This window comes from Aplysia californica, unplaced genomic scaffold (assembly GCF_000002075.1).
Source record: "Aplysia californica isolate F4 #8 unplaced genomic scaffold, AplCal3.0 scaffold00678, whole genome shotgun sequence".
In the NCBI taxonomy this organism is placed as follows: domain Eukaryota; kingdom Metazoa; phylum Mollusca; class Gastropoda; order Aplysiida; family Aplysiidae; genus Aplysia; species Aplysia californica.
Window position 1 is genome coordinate 63,644 of NW_004797948.1, and position 19,019 is coordinate 82,662.

The window sequence follows — 19,019 nt, forward strand, 5'->3', positions numbered from 1 at the left end:
ACCATTCGACCAAGACAAACATTGCAATAACATTACAAAGGTAAATATCTAACACACTGCAGATATTTACAAACAGTTTTTCTGCATCTTGCACACATAACATAGCCTAACGCTAAGTACATGACATAAAAAAAACCCAGCTTTGTTCTTGGTCAGTTGAGACAATATCTTCAGCAACCGGTCCCATTCGAAACGATACAAGTTACCTTATAAAACATACTCTCAGCATTAGTTTTTGTACAAAAATCAAACATTTTCCCAATACTGACTTTCACAATCTTCAAAATCAAATACTGATCATACCTGTGCTTATTTATCTCACACAGAAGGTGTGACACACAACAGGTTTGGCAGCAGTAATCCTCATGATGTGAACAACAGGGGTGACATCACGAGACACAACAGGAGTGACATCACAAGACACAACAGGAGTGACATCACGAGACACAACAGGAGTGACACCACAAGACACAACAGGAGTGACATCACAAGACATAACAGGGGTGACATCACAAGACACAACAGGGGTGACATCACAAGACACAACAGGAGTCAACAGGAGTGACATCACAAGACACAACAGGAGTCAATAGGAGTGACATCACAAGACACAACAGGGGTGACATCACAAGACACAGCAGGAGTCAACAGGAGTGACATCACAAGACACAACAGGGGTGACATCACAAAACACAACACCAACAGTCAAGTCTGATGTTAGTATTGTTAGCCGTGCTGGAACTGGGAACGTTCATCATACTCAAACCGTTTTAGTTTTAGTAAGACTTTTACAGCACTTGCAACACAATAAGGTCATGTAAGTGCCGAAGATTAGAAGTGTTACAAGAGAGTAACAAACACAAAAAAGAAGGAGGGGAGATAAAGACGATAGATGTTTGATAGGAAAGAAGAAGCAAACCACACCAGAGCACCCGCCAACCACAACAGTTATTATAACAGAATGACCTCAGAATAATACAAACAAATGTTGAAAACACACACACGTACAGACAAAATAGTACTTGATCTTTAAGATGGCACATTTTTTCCTCACTTATATTATTTCCTCCCCCTCTCTCTCTCCCTCACACTCACACAACATCTATTATATACAATCATGATCCTGCTAATTACAGACTCGCACACACAAAAATGCAAGCTCTACTTCCATGCCAAACAAAGAATACCTACATTATTTACAAAAGAACTAAGCCCTATCATTTTTTGCCCCGCCCCTTGCCCTTTGCTTGACCTCCTTTCCCTTTGCTGGCTGCCGCTGGTTTCTTCGCCTGCTGGAAAAGAGTGAAGAGGACACAAAATGAGTTGGACAATGAGTCGCAAACAGCAGTCTACAGAGAAACATACATAGTTAGACCTGCATGTGAGCCTCAACCAGATTGTCTGAAAATTTTGCGCACCCCCCCATATAAGAGCTTTTGTCAATTTTGTGGGTGTCATAAGGAATGACTTCCGAGTAACAAGCAACAACCCCAACAAACACAATAAAGAAGAGACCTAACTCTAACCTAACCCTACCCCTAGGCCTACCCCAAAAAAGAACCTGCAACAGGCCTTCATGTAAAAAGGCCAGCACAAGTCCAAAATAAATTTAAAAAATTAAAAATTAAAAACCACACTCCAAAACAAACAAGGAGCATAATATGGCATAAATATAATTATATGGCCTACATCTTCATTGCTATAATAGGGTTTGATACAATAACACAATAGAATCCTCCATCTAGAAATCTAAATATATCTAGTCTAGATCTAGATCTTGTAGAACAAGTGAATAGGAATAGGCTTTGAACTAGAAATCCGCACCCGATTCCGAAAAGAGGGACACAGCCGAGTCTAGAATCTAAATATAAATAAATAATTCACGCACCTGATAAAATGCTTTTTACCAACATTAATATTACAGCACAACTTATGATAGGGTTTGACACAATAGAATTATTAATTGGAATATGAATCCTCCATTGAGGTCTATAATGGTCTAATCTAGATCTAGATTCTATTAGAACAAGTGAGTCGGACTTGAATGAATCCACATGATCTGAGCAATTGAATTAGGCTAGTCAACAAAAGAAATTCAAAATGGCCGCTCGAGCACAAAACTGAAAGTAGATAACTTAGGTCGTCGTCCTTTTTCGTATTCTTATTTCGACTCAGGTTCCGACAATTATGTCGGAAATGCCGACGTCGGCACGAAAACGAAAGTGCCGACAAAGCCGATGGGAGAAAAAGGGGGGCGCTGGCAGTCGGCAAGGCCTCGCACTACGCACATTGACTGATACAGGTGGGCCTAGAGATAGCATCGGCCGGCGCGCGGGTCGGGTCGCGATTGTCGGATTTCAGACGATTGTCGGCAAACATGAAGGTCTACATAGTGTTTGATTGTACTAGACCTACCAAAAGCTGGAAAGAGTGAAGAGACAAAATGTACATCAACAAACACGAGTTGGAGAACGAGTACTACAAACAGCAGTCTATACTACAGAGAAACACACAAAATGTTTAGCTGTACCAGACCTGCCAACTGCTACATGACCAAAAACGAAAGTTTTACTCAAAATCCTCCAGGATTTGGGAAGAAAAATCGAAGTCATCCTTTTAGTTTTAGTAAGAGTTTTACAGCACTTGCAACACAATAAGGTCATATCATTACCGAAGATTAGAGATGTCACAAGAGAGTAACAAACACAAAAAAAGAAGGATAGATCAGGACGATAGATGTTTGATAGGAAAGAAGGAGCAAACCACACCAGAGCAACCGCCAACCACCTACTCGAAGTCCTCAAAACCCCCAGTAAATTAATAACATTAGGTCATGAACCAACCGTGGCAAATACATCCATTAAAATATAAATAAAAACATGTACGTTCCAGGTCATTCACAATAAGTTGCAAAAATACAGCAAATAAAATTATGTTTTAGTAAGTGTTTTACGGAACTTGCAACACAATAAAGTCATATAAGTGCCGACGACAAGAGGTGTTACAAGAAAGTAACAAACACAAAAAAGGAGGAGGGGACTCAGGGGAGATAGAGAAGATAGGATTTTTACAGGAAAGAAGGAGCAAACCACACCAGAGCACCCGCCAACCACCCACAAATAAAATTATGTGCATTGTCATTTGCAATAAGTCACAAATGACCTGACGGAAACAAATTCCCCCCCCCCCCCCCCCCCCCCCAAAAAAAAAAAAAAAATCAGATTTTGTACAAATCTGATCAGGTTCCTCTGACGAGAAAAACAATCTTGAGAGTGCTATTTTTTCGGAGTGCCTAGCAGATCTGTTGCATGGATCAGAAACGAGGAAACTAACACAGCAGACAGTAAACAATGGCAGCCTGAGGAGGATCATAAAAATCCACTGGCCCGATACCATCAAATATATAGTAGTACTATGGAGGAGAACCAAACAACAAACCATTGGCAGTGAAAACTAAGCGTTGCATTTGACAAACACCCAGAGTTCGTTGTAGTACAGGTTTTACGGCGCTCGCAACTGCATAAGGCATAAGGGTCATATGAGCGACAGAAGATTAGAGGTGTTACAAGAGAGTAACAAACATAAAAAAGAAGAAGGGGTGATAACGATGATAGATGTTTGATAGGAAAGAAGAAGAAAACCACACCAGAGCACCCGCCAACCACCCACAAACACTCAGAAAGCCAGCCAACAATGTGACAAGACAAAGTCTAAGATGGAACCCCCAGGGAAAGGAGGAAGAGCCAAGATTCACCAAGGAACAAGATGAAGAGGCAGATCTCAGACATACAGGGCAAAGCTGGCTGGGGGTGGAGAAGATCACCCAGAACTCAGTTTTCAAATTGAAGAGAGAAGGAGCAAACCACACCAGTACACCCGCTAGCCCTTAGCAAGAATAACGCAAAACATGACAAACCACAACAGCATACCTTGATCATTGTGTCGGCATCCAGCCCCTCCTCTTCCTCCTCCTCACTCTCCACGGGCGCCTCGCCTTCTCCTTCCTCTGTGGCAAAGTCCGCCTCGTCCATCGGAGCTCCCCGGCCCTTCCTCTTCTTGCTGAGCACCCCGGTGGCGTAGGGTGTCATGTGGATCTGTTTGTTGTACTGGCGGGTGAAGGCCGCCTTCGTCTGTCGACATATCAAAGACAATATGAGTCACGGCATGGTGGAATCAGGTGCTTAGTCAAGTATTGGGCATATTATAAAGTTACTGGTATAAACTTAAAACATGTTCATTTGTCTTGCTTTAGAAAAAAAAATATCAGAAAAAGGCCACCAAATTTAAGTGAATTCCAAAGCTTGAGCGTCCTTGAAAACTACAAATTTACATTTTTTGTGTGCATGATTTACGTATTCAGCTTTTCAGTAAAACCTGAATAGAAAATGCCTGTATCTTCAATTTCATTATCTTAATGAGAGCCTGATGTCATCCCCATGACACACATATAGCCTGCTCTAAGTGAGATTCCTTCATATTTCACTTTTCGAAATGGTATACGGCAGAGTCTTACATTCAACGGCCATATGTGTTATAGAGGACTATTTTCCTTGTTCAAGTGACAATTCAGGGCACGTATCAGGACAGCTCCTGAGGGGGGTAAATGGTTACTCTTTCCTAAATGAGAGCATGTTAACATTTAAGCAATTTAAACCAAATTACGTAAGTACATAAACCACTGTAAAGCAAAAACAAATTACACAGACCTGCCTCTCTATGAAAACTAAAAATCAGGATCTCAAGGAGAAAAAAATTGTGATTTGGCGAAATAAATTGTGATCAACGACAAATCACCAACGTGACTGGTAAGCTGACTTAAATAATTTTCCACGGGTGTCAATAAATATACCCATTATTGGCCCTCTATGTGTGTTTGTGTTATCATTATTTTTTCAAATCCTAGTCCAAGTGTCTACTCTCCCTCCCTGAAAGTCTTGAAAGACACTTCAACCGGTATGCATGAACTTAAGTTGACCCCGCAAACGGACGATCCCGGGCACACGCGAAACACACGCCGAAGTCATGTCATTTGATGCGAATGCACGATTGAAACAGTTTTACTCGAGGGTCTTGATGACGAGCCTCGCTAACCAGAACTCAAACAAAGCCAGTTTTGAAAGTAACAGCAGAACTACGAATAATCATTTGTATGTCCCAATTGAAACAGTTACCCGGCCATCATCGGAGAATTCTGAGTGGTAACAAAAGCAAAAGTAGATCTTGATAATGCCCCAAACCGGAATGCCAAATCGATACTGCTTCCATTATAAATAGTTAAAAATAAAACGTGCGAGCAAAGATCCAACACAATTTGGGGCGAGTCAACTACTAAATCCGGCATTGGTATTTAGGAAAATAGTGCTCCTACTACTGGCGGACAAAAAGTTTAAAAGTTTACGGGGTGCTTCCCACGACAGAGAAGGCAGAGTAAGTTTATAGAAAAATCCAGTGAAACAGACGACACAAAAAATCGGTATACTCACGATTCAGGAAAATCAGGATGCTTGAGATTTGAGGCTAAAGATCGGGATGAGTGGCAGGTCTGAATTACATAACTGTGCAAGCCATTGTAGTTTTAGTAGAGGTTTTACGGCTCTCGCAACTGCATAAGGTCATATGAGAGCAGCCATTGTAAAACAAATTAAGTCCATACATAAGCTATGGTAAACCAAGTTTCCCTAAAAGGATCATGAAAGCAAAAACTAAGTCACTGCTTATTTATTCACCCTACCTTTGTGTCCAGCTTTGCCATAGGGTCAAGGCCACCCGGCCATTTGGTGACCTCCAGCACGTTGTCAAAGTCTTCCTTGACAATGTCGTACTCATCCATGACCTTGATGACCTCTGGGACGCCCTCCGACCCGCTGGACATCAACGGACCCGTCATTTTGGTCCTCAATGCCGGGAGGTAGTCCAGGTTGAGACCACGCTTGTCGCACGATATTCTGGGGGTGGGATCGAGAAGAGAACCATAAATTTACAAATCATTGATCCTGGCACATTAGTTTAGTGTTTCACCACATACATACTCACACGTGTATACAAACGCACACACGTATATATATATATATATATATGCACTTGCGTATACACATCAATACACACACACTCTCTCACACATTCTCTCCTCCACCACCATCTGTGCACATAGCCATAATAATACAATAGCATGCTTGCATTCACAACAGGTTTACATTCATATATATATGTACAATATAAATTAACAATAATTGTTAAAAATAGGCTACTATTTTAAAAGTTAAGTTTCATGGCACTTGCAACACACATATAGATCATATGAGTTCTGAAAAATAGAGGTTTTCTTGAGAGTTACATTTAAGAAAAAGAAGAGGAGAGATTAGGACGATAGTGATAGATACTTGATAGGAAAGATGGAGAAAACCACAGCAGACCATTCGCCAACCACCCACAAAATTGTTTCAGGTGAAGAAAGAATATAACGATTTGTGAAAGAAAACATCAGATATGCCTTCTCAATTTGCATCCCTAGCTTTGCAGCCAAGCTCATCTATAAGCTACACATGATATTAGAACCCTGATTCAAAGCAGTAAAAGTTGTACAGAGGAAATAAAAAGATTTTCCGAGTGCTTCTAGCCTCTTCATCATCAGCAACAAGGCAGATCTATGAACCAAAAAACACTCCGCGAGCGACTCACTCCAGCCTCATGTGAGAGGAGAGCTCCTGCAGGATGCGCTCACACTTCCCCGTGCTGGAGTTCTTGCCCAGCCACTGCGGGAACGCCGTCATCTGGGGGAAGCTGCCACGCATTACCTCCCCTGGGATCACACTCGAGTACATGGCCTGAGAAAACAAACATCGCCAGTTAATGTCTGACGTATCCTAGCATTACTAAAATAATTTATGAACAAGAAGAAGAAGAAATTAACCCAAACTTTAAAGAATCTTTTTCACTTTCAATGTAGGTGTTTTTACTCCCCCAATTTGACACAATTTGGCTAAATCAATTAAGAGGAGGGCTTCTGACTCTGCCTGTCAGAGCCAACCTGAGCTGAGAGGGATATAACATTCCAGCAGAAAAACTGAGATGCTTGATAAAAATTTGCTCTCCACTCAGGAATTGAACTCGAGCCTTCTGCGTGAGACAACATAGTGCCTTAATGCTATACCACAGACGTCAGTACAGCATTTTAAAAGTGGGAAGACATGGAATAATGTCAAGAGGCCATCCCAGGACAGGGAATGTGGACAGTGGTTATGGCCTACAACCTGATGCAGGGTGAGAAAGGAACTGACGCTGACCATAATCACGTAGCATACTCAATAAATTCATGCTCAATAGATAATTATGGTAATAGACACAATTACAATTGACTTATCGACTTTGTTCTATTATCCTTGACAAATCCAATCTTGAGAGTTCATAACTTTTCTAAAGCATCAGCAAGTTAGTCCGTAAGGGGCAATACTACAAAACAGAGAATACGAATTTTCCAACACGAAAAAACGTACTTCTGTGCTGAGACCCCAAAAAACACATTAAACATGTTTTTTTTATAAACAGGTTGGCCGCTATGTAACTGATGACACAAGCAACAATTCTGTCGTCAGACAGAGCTCACCTGCACAGGAAGCATTCCCCAGTTTCCGCCTTTTCTGATCAACTTGTCAATGAGATCCCCGTCACAAAGACTGTCGATTGTCCGCGCCAGGCAAGACATATGGCGGGCTTGATTGCCCCTGTAAAAATGAGAATCTGGTTAGGCTGTGCTAAAAAAAACATGAGATACTGAATAAAAAATAATCCAAAGAGAAAGATATATTATATCTGAGGCATCGCAGTGAAATCAGGCGCTCGTCAAAATAATGAAATCGAAGATATCAGAAGCTTTCTGCAGGTTTGGAAATTCTTATCAAATTTCTGTTTCTTGGCTCAACACCTTTCATGTCCATTTAAAAACACATTTTTAAGTAGATTATTATTGTAAAACATTGATTAAAAGCACCAAGAAAGTAAATTTATAGTTTTCAAGGACTCTCACACTATTGTAATCACCAAACTTAGGCTGCCATTTTCTAGCTAATTTTACCTACTGAAACCAGGCAACCACCACCTCCTTCAATCGCAAATAGCTCGCTTTCTATTCAAGATAGATGGATATCTTTCTCATTGAAAGATAACAGAATGAAATAGCTTTATGATAATACTGATAACTCCACACGCCCAAAAATTGACGACCGCCTGATTCCACAGTGTCATAACACGTAAAGACAGTTGACGGAGTTATATGAGTGGCATCGTGGTAAAATCAGGCACTCGTCAAAGGAGGAGCAAACCACACCAGAGAACCCGACAACCACCCTCTCTCCCTTTTTGACACAACATCAGATCATGTAACTAGGACTCATGCATCTGTGCATGTGTGTGTGGGAATGTGTGAGATCATGCGTGGGGTTTTTGGTGTGTGTGTGTGTCTGTGTGCGTGTGTGGTTTTTGGTATGTGTCTGTGTGTGTGTATGGGATGAGGAGGGGGGGGGGGCAAACCAGTCCCGGGATATTGGGTGCAGTTGTCAAGCCTTCACTCACTTTGAGGCCTGAGGTATGACGTTGGGGTAGTTCTCGTGCACAAACAGCGGCCCAAAGCTGTAGTCGTTGAAGAACAGGTCCGACTTGTCGTGGATCGACATCCTGCGAGTCTCGTCATCGCTCACGAAAACCTTCCGGCAAACGTCAAAGGGACCCTGTGGAGTGAAATTACTATTACTGTTATTTGTCTCAAGATAATAGCATGCATTTTGGGTGACGAGAAAAGCGCGCTCTTATTGGAACATGCAATTAAGTGAAGTTTGAAGGAGAGTACAGCAATCTAGAGTCAGAGTAAGTTTTATGTCGAATTTCACTAGTGATGTGAACCACTTAGGACCTTATCTCCTGCGAATGGTGTGTCATTGAACTGAGCTCGACCCGAGGGGTGAAGTTTTCCTACACCGAGCACAGACAACGACCGTCATAATTACAACACAGCTCTCTCACACTGTCTGACCATCAAGCACAGCCGCTCACTGGCTGTCCCCGTTGCGCAATTTTAGATCGCCAGCTCCTTGCCCAAATAAGAACTGTTGGAAAAAAGCCTAACTTGAAATCGTATCTACACAAAACCGCGCCAGCAGTGAACCCAGATCCGTCCTGTCGAGCCTGTAAAGAGGAGGACGACACTATGGACCCCGTATTTCTGAAATGTTGCATGATTTACCGTGCAAAAACATGTCTGTTGGGACATTTCAACGACCCACGTTCAGCATCTTTAAAGGATACCCAAGCAAGCATTGATTCCCTGTGTGCTGTCGGCATCGTTGATCATTTATGACGCCACAGTGCCAGGAGAGAGAGGGGGAGAGAGAGAGAGAGAGAGATTGTGGAATTCTGTCTCTCATCTTGTTCCAAGACATCTTTTAAAAAGTGGCAAAGCTAAAATTTCCAGCAATAAAGGAGGGCATGTGGTGTTTGCGAACACTTTTATCAGTTCCAAGCGAAACGCACGAAAGAGGTCAGCCTGAGAAAGAAGTAGAACCCATCACTACCGCCGGGCAACAATTCACAAAAGATAAAACACGCAAATGGAACAAAATAACAATCCTTGAAAATAATTTTCAAACTGGTCAATCCAAATTTTTCTTTTTGACTAAATGAACATGAACTTACCGCATGAATGACAGAAAGGAGGAAATTGGCACAAAAGGTTCGCCAGATTTTGATCCATCTGCAGGTAAAAAATGTACTGCCGACCAACACGCAATGAATGCTTGGGACTGGGACATAGCGGTATAATGTCCGATTGCAGGAAATGCGCAATTTGGCAGGTTTCTATAACGTTAGATTGTTGCCGAGAGAATTACCGTAAATATCCGTACCTTATACAAGACGATACGAAGGTGAGTACGGAATTTCGGCAGTCCTGCACTGTCGCAGTTTTTTTTACGGAGGGAGTAGCTAATGATGGAGGGACAAGTACGGAACTGGCAGAAAGTACGGATTTCCGTAAAAATACGGAAGAGTGGAAGCACTGGTAAATAAATAACATAACAAAAAAGGCTATACCTAAAGCAAAGGTCACATCAGAAGAGAGCAAGACTCACCAACTTCATGTCTTTCTGAGCTTTCTTCGCATCTTGTTTGACCTGGTCAAACGTCAAGTTCTTGTCCACAGCGCTCCACACTGACAAGTTGTGGATGACCTGTGGGTCAGAATAGGGTCATGGGTTATAGGTCACAGGTCATGGGTCACTGGAGGCAACAATATGACACAATGTATGGGGTGGAGTATCAGACTTTTTGTGTTGCAAGTGCTGTAAAACTCTTGCTAAAACTAAAAGAGTACAGGGCAGAGTTTAGGTAGAGTTTAAGAATACGAGGCAGAGCTTGTGCGAGTAAAGAGAATCACATACAATCACAGAAATTTAGTGCATGGGGGAAAAAAGACAGGTAGATGGATAAAGAGAAACGACAGAGAGAATGAATAGAAACAGGACGAATCAGAGGAGCCCTTCAAATGACCCGCTAGGCATGTTGTAAAGTAAAGTGTAGATGGTAGACACAATTAAAATATGGAAGGTGGACTTGTAGTGTATGGAGTGGAGTTATAGTTTGCAGGGTGAAGTAGTCCAGTATTTATAACACAGAGTCATTGTTTACAATGGGTCAGTACTGTATAAACTTACATTTTCTTCACATGATCAAAAGAGGGAAACTATACATACTATATTCTGAAATATGACTCAATAGATGACTTAAGAAATGAAGACGAGCTATACTTCTGCTCGGTTCATTTCTGACATTTGAAGAGCAAGAAAAAAATAAAAGAGAGGGATGGAAGAGAAAAACAGAGAAACAAAGTGAAAGGGGGGGGGATAGACAGAGGGAGAGACAGGCACAAAGAGATAGAGAGAAAAATGTAGAGGGAGAGAGGGGGAGAGAGAGAGAGAGAGAAAGAGAGAGAGAGAGAGAGAGAGAAAGAGAGAGAGAGAGAGAGAGAAACATTGAGAGCCAGATATAGATCAAGAGAGAATGAAACAGAGACAGACAGACGGACAGAGAAAGATCGAGACAAAGAAACTCTCTCCCCTGAAATACAGGGAAAAGATACAACATTCAACTTTCCTTTACCCAACATAAAAAATTCCCTCTGAGCACTAGTTCCACCAACCTGTCGTATGTCGTGGTTGGAAGCTTGAATAATTTCCTGTAACGCAGGCGGAGGAATCTTTATCCCTTCCTTGAAGGCTATAGACATCATGGCACCTTTGATCTGCTCCACCCGCGGCCGCTGGAACCGAAGGTCTAGGCAGTAATTGGACAGCGTTCGCATCTTCATCGAGTTGCGATCATTGCAAATACAGACGATTGGGATCTTCGAGCCTTTGATGAGCTGCACCAATTCCTAATGGCAAAAAAGGAATTTAAAAAAACAAAAAAAAGAGAGCTGTAAAAGACTTTAAATGTGCGGCACAATAAAAGAGAAAAACTTCATCCTCATCTTCGGAACTTGTTATAATATATCATAGGTGTTTTTACCCACCCCCCCCCCCAAAAAAAAAACAACAACCCAACATAATTTGGACCATTTAGGAGGTGGGCTTCCAACCCGTGTTAAGAGGGACAAAAAAACCCAGCAGAAACACAGATATACTCAATAAAATTCTCCCAGTTCAGGAATCAACCTCGGGTCTCCTATGTGCAACAGCGAAGAACCTAACCGCTACACCAGACACCGGTGTGTTACTGGTTGCCTTGGTAGAAAAAACAGCTGGCTACAAAATTCTTGTTAATCCGTTTAAGGTCTACTTCAGGCTCACTTGACAGAAACTGACAATTGCAATAATAATAATAATAAATAGAATTTGTAAAGCACATCTCCCCACTAAACAGGGAGCTCTATTCGTGTTACATTATATTATTACATCAAAAAACCACAGAACACTCAGAAACATTCTTGGCTTCCTGGGAAGCATACAGTGCAAGCAACTGATTAAATACTCAAACATTTACAAACAGTCAAGATCTTTCGCTGTCTACAGCCAGGTACCCATTCCAATCTGGGTGGAGTGAGGAGAATTTGTGTAAAAAGCCTTTCCCAAAGACACAATGTTGATCCCCTGACAGAGTTCGAACTTTCTCTCTCTCTCCGTCCCCCACACAAACAGAAATGAACATACTGTATACATCACATCTCTTCTCCCCCCCCCAAGCCCTCTTCAAGTGATCCCCTCACCTGCAAGCCTCCTCTGTCCTCATTCCCAGCCATGCCGTCCACCTCGTCCATGATCAGACAGTGGGACTGTCCACTGGGACTGCCGGAGCGGTCAGCACCTGGGGGGAGGAGGGAGGAGGTCACTTTGTGGTTCATGATATATATGTGCTGACAGGGGAGGTAGAAGGGAGGGAAAGAGGGAAGGCAGGGGGAGGGAAAGTGATGGAATAATGGGAGAAGACAGTGTGGGGAGGGGGGGGGGGGGGGGGAAGGGGAGGGGAAAGTAAAGAAATATTGAGGGAAGACAGAAGAGGAAAAGAAGGAAGAAAAGAGAAGGAATATTGGATAGACAGAGAGGAAGAAAAATATGGAAGTAAAAAGAATGAATATTGAAAAGACAAAGAGGAGGAAAAGATTGAAGACAGGGAGTAGCAAAAGAGCGTACAAAGCATGGACGAAAAATGGGAAGAAAGAGGAGACGGAGAAGAGAAAGATTACAGGGAGGACAGAGGAAAGGAACTAAAGACACCTGGAAGAATACAATAATTGAGTTTTGAGTAAAGAGAAGCATATTTATACCAACTTGATACCAATATCATTATCGTTGAGAGCCAGATCTGAAACAGACATCAGCAATCATGGTTCTCCGTTTAACATCCATCCTCCTCCTCGCTCATCCCAATACCATGTTGTACTCACCCATATAATCGACAAGCGTCTGTTATTCAGAGACTCAGCCAAATTACCCCCCCCCCCCATATAACCCAAACTCACCCATATAATCGACAAGGGTCTGGTTATTCAGGGACTCAGCCACCACCTCCTTCAGACTTCTCTTGCTGCGTGTGTCCGACGCGTTCAGTTCCACAAATGAAAACCCCAGCTCCTGGAAAAAAGGGGAAACAGCAAGCATAACGAAGTGGAAAGTGTATGGGTTTAACAGCCTTATCCATATATAATCATCAATGCCTTTTTCACCCTGGATCATCATTTGGTAAAATTTTGCTCAGCTCACAAATGTATAAGGTCATGTGCAATTAGTAAATATCTGTCATTTCTCACTCTGGGTAAGGGTATAGACCATGAACAAACACTGTCAACCTTTTTCTATACTCGGCAGCCTCTTACATTATTCCTTGTCTTCCCATTCTTCATTACATCATCTTTATCAACACTATTACGTTATTTAACAGGAAGGACCTCCGAATTTAACGTCTGTCTCTGACAGGAACAAGTCAAATGGGATGAGAGCCTCGAAATCACCAAATGAACCAAGTTAGAAAACGCCCAGTTTTCTTCCTCTTTTGCCCCCCAACAATTAGAATTTGAATTTCTACAAAATATTTCTTGAGCACAAACAGTCGATAGATATCACAGAATAAGAAACGGCAACTTAAAAAAGTATATTTTAACAGTTGACTAACAAAATGCTGCAAATCTACAAAGAATACCAGTAGACTACAACAAGGAGGTGAACACTTGACACAAGGAGGTGAACACTTGACCCTCACCTTGCAGACCAGTGTGGCTGTGGTAGTTTTGCCGATCCCCGGCGGCCCAGAGAGGAGGGCGGCCCTGCATCCTGTGCCGTCGCCGCGACCGAAGAAGTTGCCTGGCAACAAAGGTCATGAACAGCAAGCCATTAATACAATTTCTAACATAATTGAACTTTCTCTATTAATAGCCACCTGTATAAAACAATCACCTGTATAAACAGCTACTACTCATTTTTTCCTCCGAGGTTGTTTTTTTTCTTCACATTATACTGTCATTGTGTAAAACGTCTACCAGTTTAAGATGGCCACTTTTCTCGCTACAATGCGTGGCCATTTTATAAAATTTCAACTGATTGTGTCACGACACTAAGTAATCAGGTGCTTGGCAATTTTGGGGATACAGTTATCAGTGTCATCTTAAAGCTTGCTCACTTGTCTCACTTTTGATGAAAAGAATCTCTTAACTATTTTTCTCCTCTCTAGAATGAACGTCCTTGAAGGAGTAAACAATGTCTCACACATAGCTTACAAACATTCCATTTATGTGAAGTAACAAGCGCTTGTTTACTTTTTGCATTCATTCATTTCCTCTGATGAAAGCTGCTCTGTAAGATGTCAAAGCCCACCTCACAACAAACCACAAATTCTCACAAAAACTAGACAACGCACCACCCTAAAAGGCCAACAGTCACCCCCCTGCTGACCTGTGGGTTTGAGTCCCTTGACGATGATGTTCTGGTGCCAGTTCTTGAGCCAGGACAAGAGTTTGCGAGCGTTGCTCTTGTCCCCCTGCTGACCAATGATCTGTTTGAGGCTCGACGGCTTGTGTTTGTCCACCCACAGCAGACTCTCTGGCTGACCACCTCCCTCTCCGTCACCTTTCCCCCCCGCTGGGGACTTCTGGGAGGGCGACTGCGACTGGCTCAACAATTTGGCTGACGTGTTGGGAGACGCGGCCACGGTTGTGGGTTTGTGCTCATCCGCGTTCTTGATCTGGGTGAAGAGGGAACGTTTTTCCGGAGATGAGGAGGCCTCCCTCTTCGGTTTTTCTGATTTGAACGACGCCAGTTTCTTTGCAGCAGACACACTTTTGGATGCTTCTTTCTTCAAGGATGCTTCCTGGAAAATGTCACAGAACAAGAAACACAGGTAAGTTTAATTTTCACTGTTAAAAAAAAAGTAGTAACAAAATTAAAAACACTCAAGGTCTGTGATTTAATAGGTACGGTTGAACCTGCTCAAACCTGTATTAGATAATCCCCTGTACAAATGGCCACTTCCTATTTTCCCTCTTACGTTCGACTATATTTCCATCTGTCTGCTAGAATCTTGAATCTCTCTGAGCCTACATTTAGCCCTGACAGGCAGATCTGAAACACCCCACCTCCTAAATTATCTAAATTATGTCGATGGGGACGTAAAGCATTCTCAGTTACAACTGCATACTGTACATCATCACAGATAGGACAAAACTTTGTACTTAAAAATCCAGGCTCAAAAGTTTACCTTCATTTTCTCTATAAGGTAAGAAATAAGACGTTGAAAAAAAGAACCTGCCACAAAACAGCTGCTCTATATCTATGACTGCTAACAAAAAACAGTTAATTAAAAAACCCCATTGATTTGTTTTGTTTTCAAGTGAGATTATTGATGAAAAAATCCACTAAAAAGTAAACCATTTCAAAAGATCAATTCCCAACCTTCTTCAATTGTTCACTGGCTTGTATTTCGTACTTCGACTTCTTCTCTGGCAACGTGCGGATCAGATCAAACAACCCGTCCTCGTCCAGCTGCGTCTTTTTCAGATCTCTCGCCTGAGGGTGGGAGAAAGATTAAAATATTCTACATGTATTTATTGCCCATGAAAAGTAACAATAAAAATCACAAGAGTTTTTAAGATCAAGTGAGAAGTTACGAAGGAAAAGGTAACAGAGCAGGGATGATGGGTATAAAATTTCTAACGCCTATTCTCAAACTTATCCTTCATAAAAATCTTACAAATGGTCAGTGTTCCAACTTTTTACAGAATGCTACAAAGAAAAAGGGTTCAAAATTTCCACCAAAAATTAATCTTTAAACACATGTGAAAAAATTTTAAAAAATGTTCAGTCTACTTTTTTTCCCAAGAGTCAGAGCCGAATATACATCACGACAGACCTGCCTGACACTCCATGACCAAAAATAATTTTCCTCAACATCCTCACCATCAAGAAATAGGAGTTTGGCGGGAAAAAAAAAAGAGTTTCCAGAATCTCATTTGATGAAGATTACAAAACAACCCTACCACGGAAAAGAAACATAGCAAAAACACACAAATAAAAATGTGCATTTTCACGTAATTAACAATAAGTCGACAATGGCTGGACGGAACGAAAAAAAAAAAGATTTTATGTGAATAAAAAATGGGTTTCTTTAACAGGCAAAAAAGAAACCGGAGACCTCCGCTTTTATCTTAGTACTGGGCATGTCTTTTGTGAAGACGGCATCTCCAGAAAAAAAAAGTTAACTTTGCAACCACTAGTGAGACTAACCTTCGACAGCTTGCTCTCCCCTGGCTCACGCCCGACGATCACATAGCTCGTCTTGTTGCTGATGTTCCCCGTGACCTTCCCGCCGTAGCGCTCCACCAGCGACTTGGCGTCGTCGCGCTCGATCGAGTCCAGGATTCCCGTGATAACGAACGTGAGACCCTCCAGGCAGTTCTCCGCACCCTGCACAATGACAACACACAAATCTGCTGAACACTGCATGTTCGTTAGAGTACTGTCCTTGCAGGAAAATCCACACGGAAATATGTGTTTTTAAAAAGACATGAATGATGTTGAACAAAAAACCCCTACTCCAACCCCCCCCAAAAAAAATCAATAAAATTGCCCCAGAGGTGGAAAAATGTTTTTTTTCGATTTCATTATCTTGACGAGTACCTGATTTCACTACGTCACACGCGTAACATAAAATCTACAGCTATCAACGATTTTTGCTGCTTAGGAAATCATTTTGCTCTTTTTTCTCTAATCCCCACTTCCCACATACCTCTGGAATATCTTTGGACCCCAACGAGAGGGGACCTCCTCTGTTCTTGAACGCTCGGAAACCCGCAATGGCCTTGGGTCCAAAACCATCCTGAAAGAGAAGGAGAGTACAATAAATAAATTTTCATCACATAAATGTTCCAAACTGCTGGGGCTTTCAGCTGTAGTTCTGTGGATTCCATCTACAAAAACAACTTTCCTCCTTGATCTTGCTTTACAGAGCAAGTGATAAGAATAAAGGGAGATGCTTTTTTTTCTAGCCACAGCAACAATTGTCTCGTTGAGAACCAAGAGGAATGGAAGAAGCTGGATGCCAAATCTGCAGTCCTGCCAGAAGAGTCAGTAAAACTACAGGTGTAGGCGACAGGTGGAGGTGGAGGTGGAGGTGAAGTTGAAAGGTGAAATGTGGAAATAAAGGTTAAAGGTGAACATTCCAAGCCATGCAACACTCACATCATCATCTGCCTTGGGCGTTTGTTTTCCCGTCGAGGCAGCGCCACCGCCCTCCTTTTTGGCAACGCCGGCCCCCTTCTTAGGGGGAGTGGTGTCTTCTTTTGCCTTGGCCTTGCCAGGGGAGACGACCACGGTGGGAGGCTTGACCCGCGTGACCTCCATGGAATACACTTTTCCCTTCTTCACTGCAGGAGACGAATTCTTCTTCGGAGTCTGTGAGAATTTGATGGATTTGTTTTAGTTTAAAGTGTTTTACTTGCAACAAAAATAGGTCATTATATAGGTGCTGAAGATTAGCGGTGTTGCTAGAAGAGCAACAAACAAAGACAAGAAGAAGAGAAAAAAAGTTGGGCCTCCCACCAGCAACAATAAACCACTCATAAAAGTGCTTTAGTATATATAGTAAGGTATGCCACTACTTACAACCAACATGAACAGACAATTCAAACATATTACAGTTGAACCTGCTCTAATGGCCACCTATCCAAGGCAATCACCTGTACAAATGGCCACTCCCCACTGCCCCCCCTTACATTTCTCCTAAATCATAATGACATTGTAGGGGATCTCGTGGCTTAGAGGTTAAGGTGTTTGCCTCTCATTCAAAGGTCCCGGGTTTGAATCAGGGTAGCGACAGAAAAATTTTCTGCTCTGATATTGTCTACTTTCACCTCCCTTCCTTCTCTCTAGCAATGTTCTGTTGTCTGCTTTCATCTCCACTTTCTACCTCCACCCCCCCATCCCCCAAAACACACAAGAAAGCACTTACCTCTTGCTTGACTGGAGACTTGGACGGCGATTTGACCCCTTGTTTTACGTCATTATCCACAGCTTTGTTCGCAGAACTCTCCTTCAAAGCCTTCATTTTGCCCGACAGTTTACTGGCAATTGATCCTAAAACAAAGTTGAAAACACAAAATGTCAGAACCAGAGATATTCCTACATACCTTTTTTACAAAATACAAACCGTTGCAGTCACAGGAAAGGTGTCCAACTCTGACCCTGATTTATACCATCAAAAAAAAAAAAAGAGCATTTTTAGAGTTTTATACAAACCGGATAAGGCTTCTTCCATTTGCAAATAATAATTTTTTTTTAAAAATCAGGAGGACTCCAATTTCATCCGAGAGCTAGGCAGGTCTGTGAAGGTTAACAACCCCCCCCCCCCTTACCTTGTGGCTTTTTCTCTTCCTCAGCAGCTGGTTCTTCTTCCACACCATTCGGTTTGACCTGCGGAGAGAAAATTCACAAACATCGTTACGGCTTTAGTTTTAATAACAGTTTTACGGCACTTGCAACAGTATTAGGTCATTTAGTTTTAGTTTTAATAAGTGTTTTACGGCACTTGCAACACAATAAGGTCATATAAGTGCCGAAGATTAGATTAGGTGTTACAAGAGAGTAACAAACACACAAAAAAAGGAGGGGAGATAAGAATGATAGGTGTTTGATAAGAAAGAAGGAGCAAACCACACCAGAGCACCCGCCAACCACCCACTATTAGGTCATTTAAGTGCAGAATCTTCAAGATGTTACTAAAGAGTGTCATACAAAGAAATAAAGGAGGACAGATTAGGATGATAGATGTTTGATAAACAAGAAGGAGTTAACCACACCAGAGCACCCGTCAATCATCAGCAAACATCAATAAAGGTTGCTTAACAATTTTAAAGCGATACTTGTGGCATCGTCCTGAAGGTGAAATCAAAGCAGTCGCCAAAATAATGAAATCAAAGGAACCTACGTTTTTCTGCCCGTTGGACAATTTTCATCCGATTTTTTAAATTTTCTTTTTGGGGTTGGGGGGTG

The 19,019-nt window shown here is 42.0% G+C and overlaps 1 protein-coding gene across 2 annotated transcripts in view; it reads right to left on the reverse strand.

Moving 5' to 3' along the window:
* Positions 1–1,073: 1,073 nt before the first annotated feature.
* The window catches only part of LOC101849002 (replication factor C subunit 1), a 30,682-nt gene continuing 12,736 nt past the window's right edge, over positions 1,074–19,019 (reverse strand). The window contains exons 7-24 of one of the 2 annotated variants that reach the window (XM_005108322.3): positions 18,383–18,440; positions 17,980–18,104; positions 17,211–17,423; positions 16,759–16,848; positions 16,257–16,436; positions 15,426–15,539; positions 14,430–14,844; positions 13,741–13,841; positions 13,004–13,115; positions 12,251–12,348; positions 11,186–11,419; positions 10,119–10,217; positions 8,569–8,723; positions 7,604–7,721; positions 6,679–6,824; positions 5,732–5,945; positions 3,930–4,130; positions 1,074–1,289 (exon numbers count right to left, since the gene is read on the reverse strand). In XM_005108322.3, the coding sequence (XP_005108379.1) occupies positions 1,218–1,289; positions 3,930–4,130; positions 5,732–5,945; positions 6,679–6,824; positions 7,604–7,721; positions 8,569–8,723; positions 10,119–10,217; positions 11,186–11,419; positions 12,251–12,348; positions 13,004–13,115; positions 13,741–13,841; positions 14,430–14,844; positions 15,426–15,539; positions 16,257–16,436; positions 16,759–16,848; positions 17,211–17,423; positions 17,980–18,104; positions 18,383–18,440 (2,745 nt within the window). In that variant the 3' untranslated portion in view covers positions 1,074–1,217. Of the gene's footprint in view, positions 1,293–3,929; positions 4,131–5,731; positions 5,946–6,678; positions 6,825–7,603; positions 7,722–8,568; positions 8,724–10,118; positions 10,218–11,185; positions 11,420–12,250; positions 12,349–13,003; positions 13,116–13,740; positions 13,842–14,429; positions 14,845–15,425; positions 15,540–16,256; positions 16,437–16,758; positions 16,849–17,210; positions 17,424–17,979; positions 18,105–18,382; positions 18,441–19,019 lie in introns of both variants that reach the window. The other variant, XM_005108321.3, reaches the window with a different exon arrangement.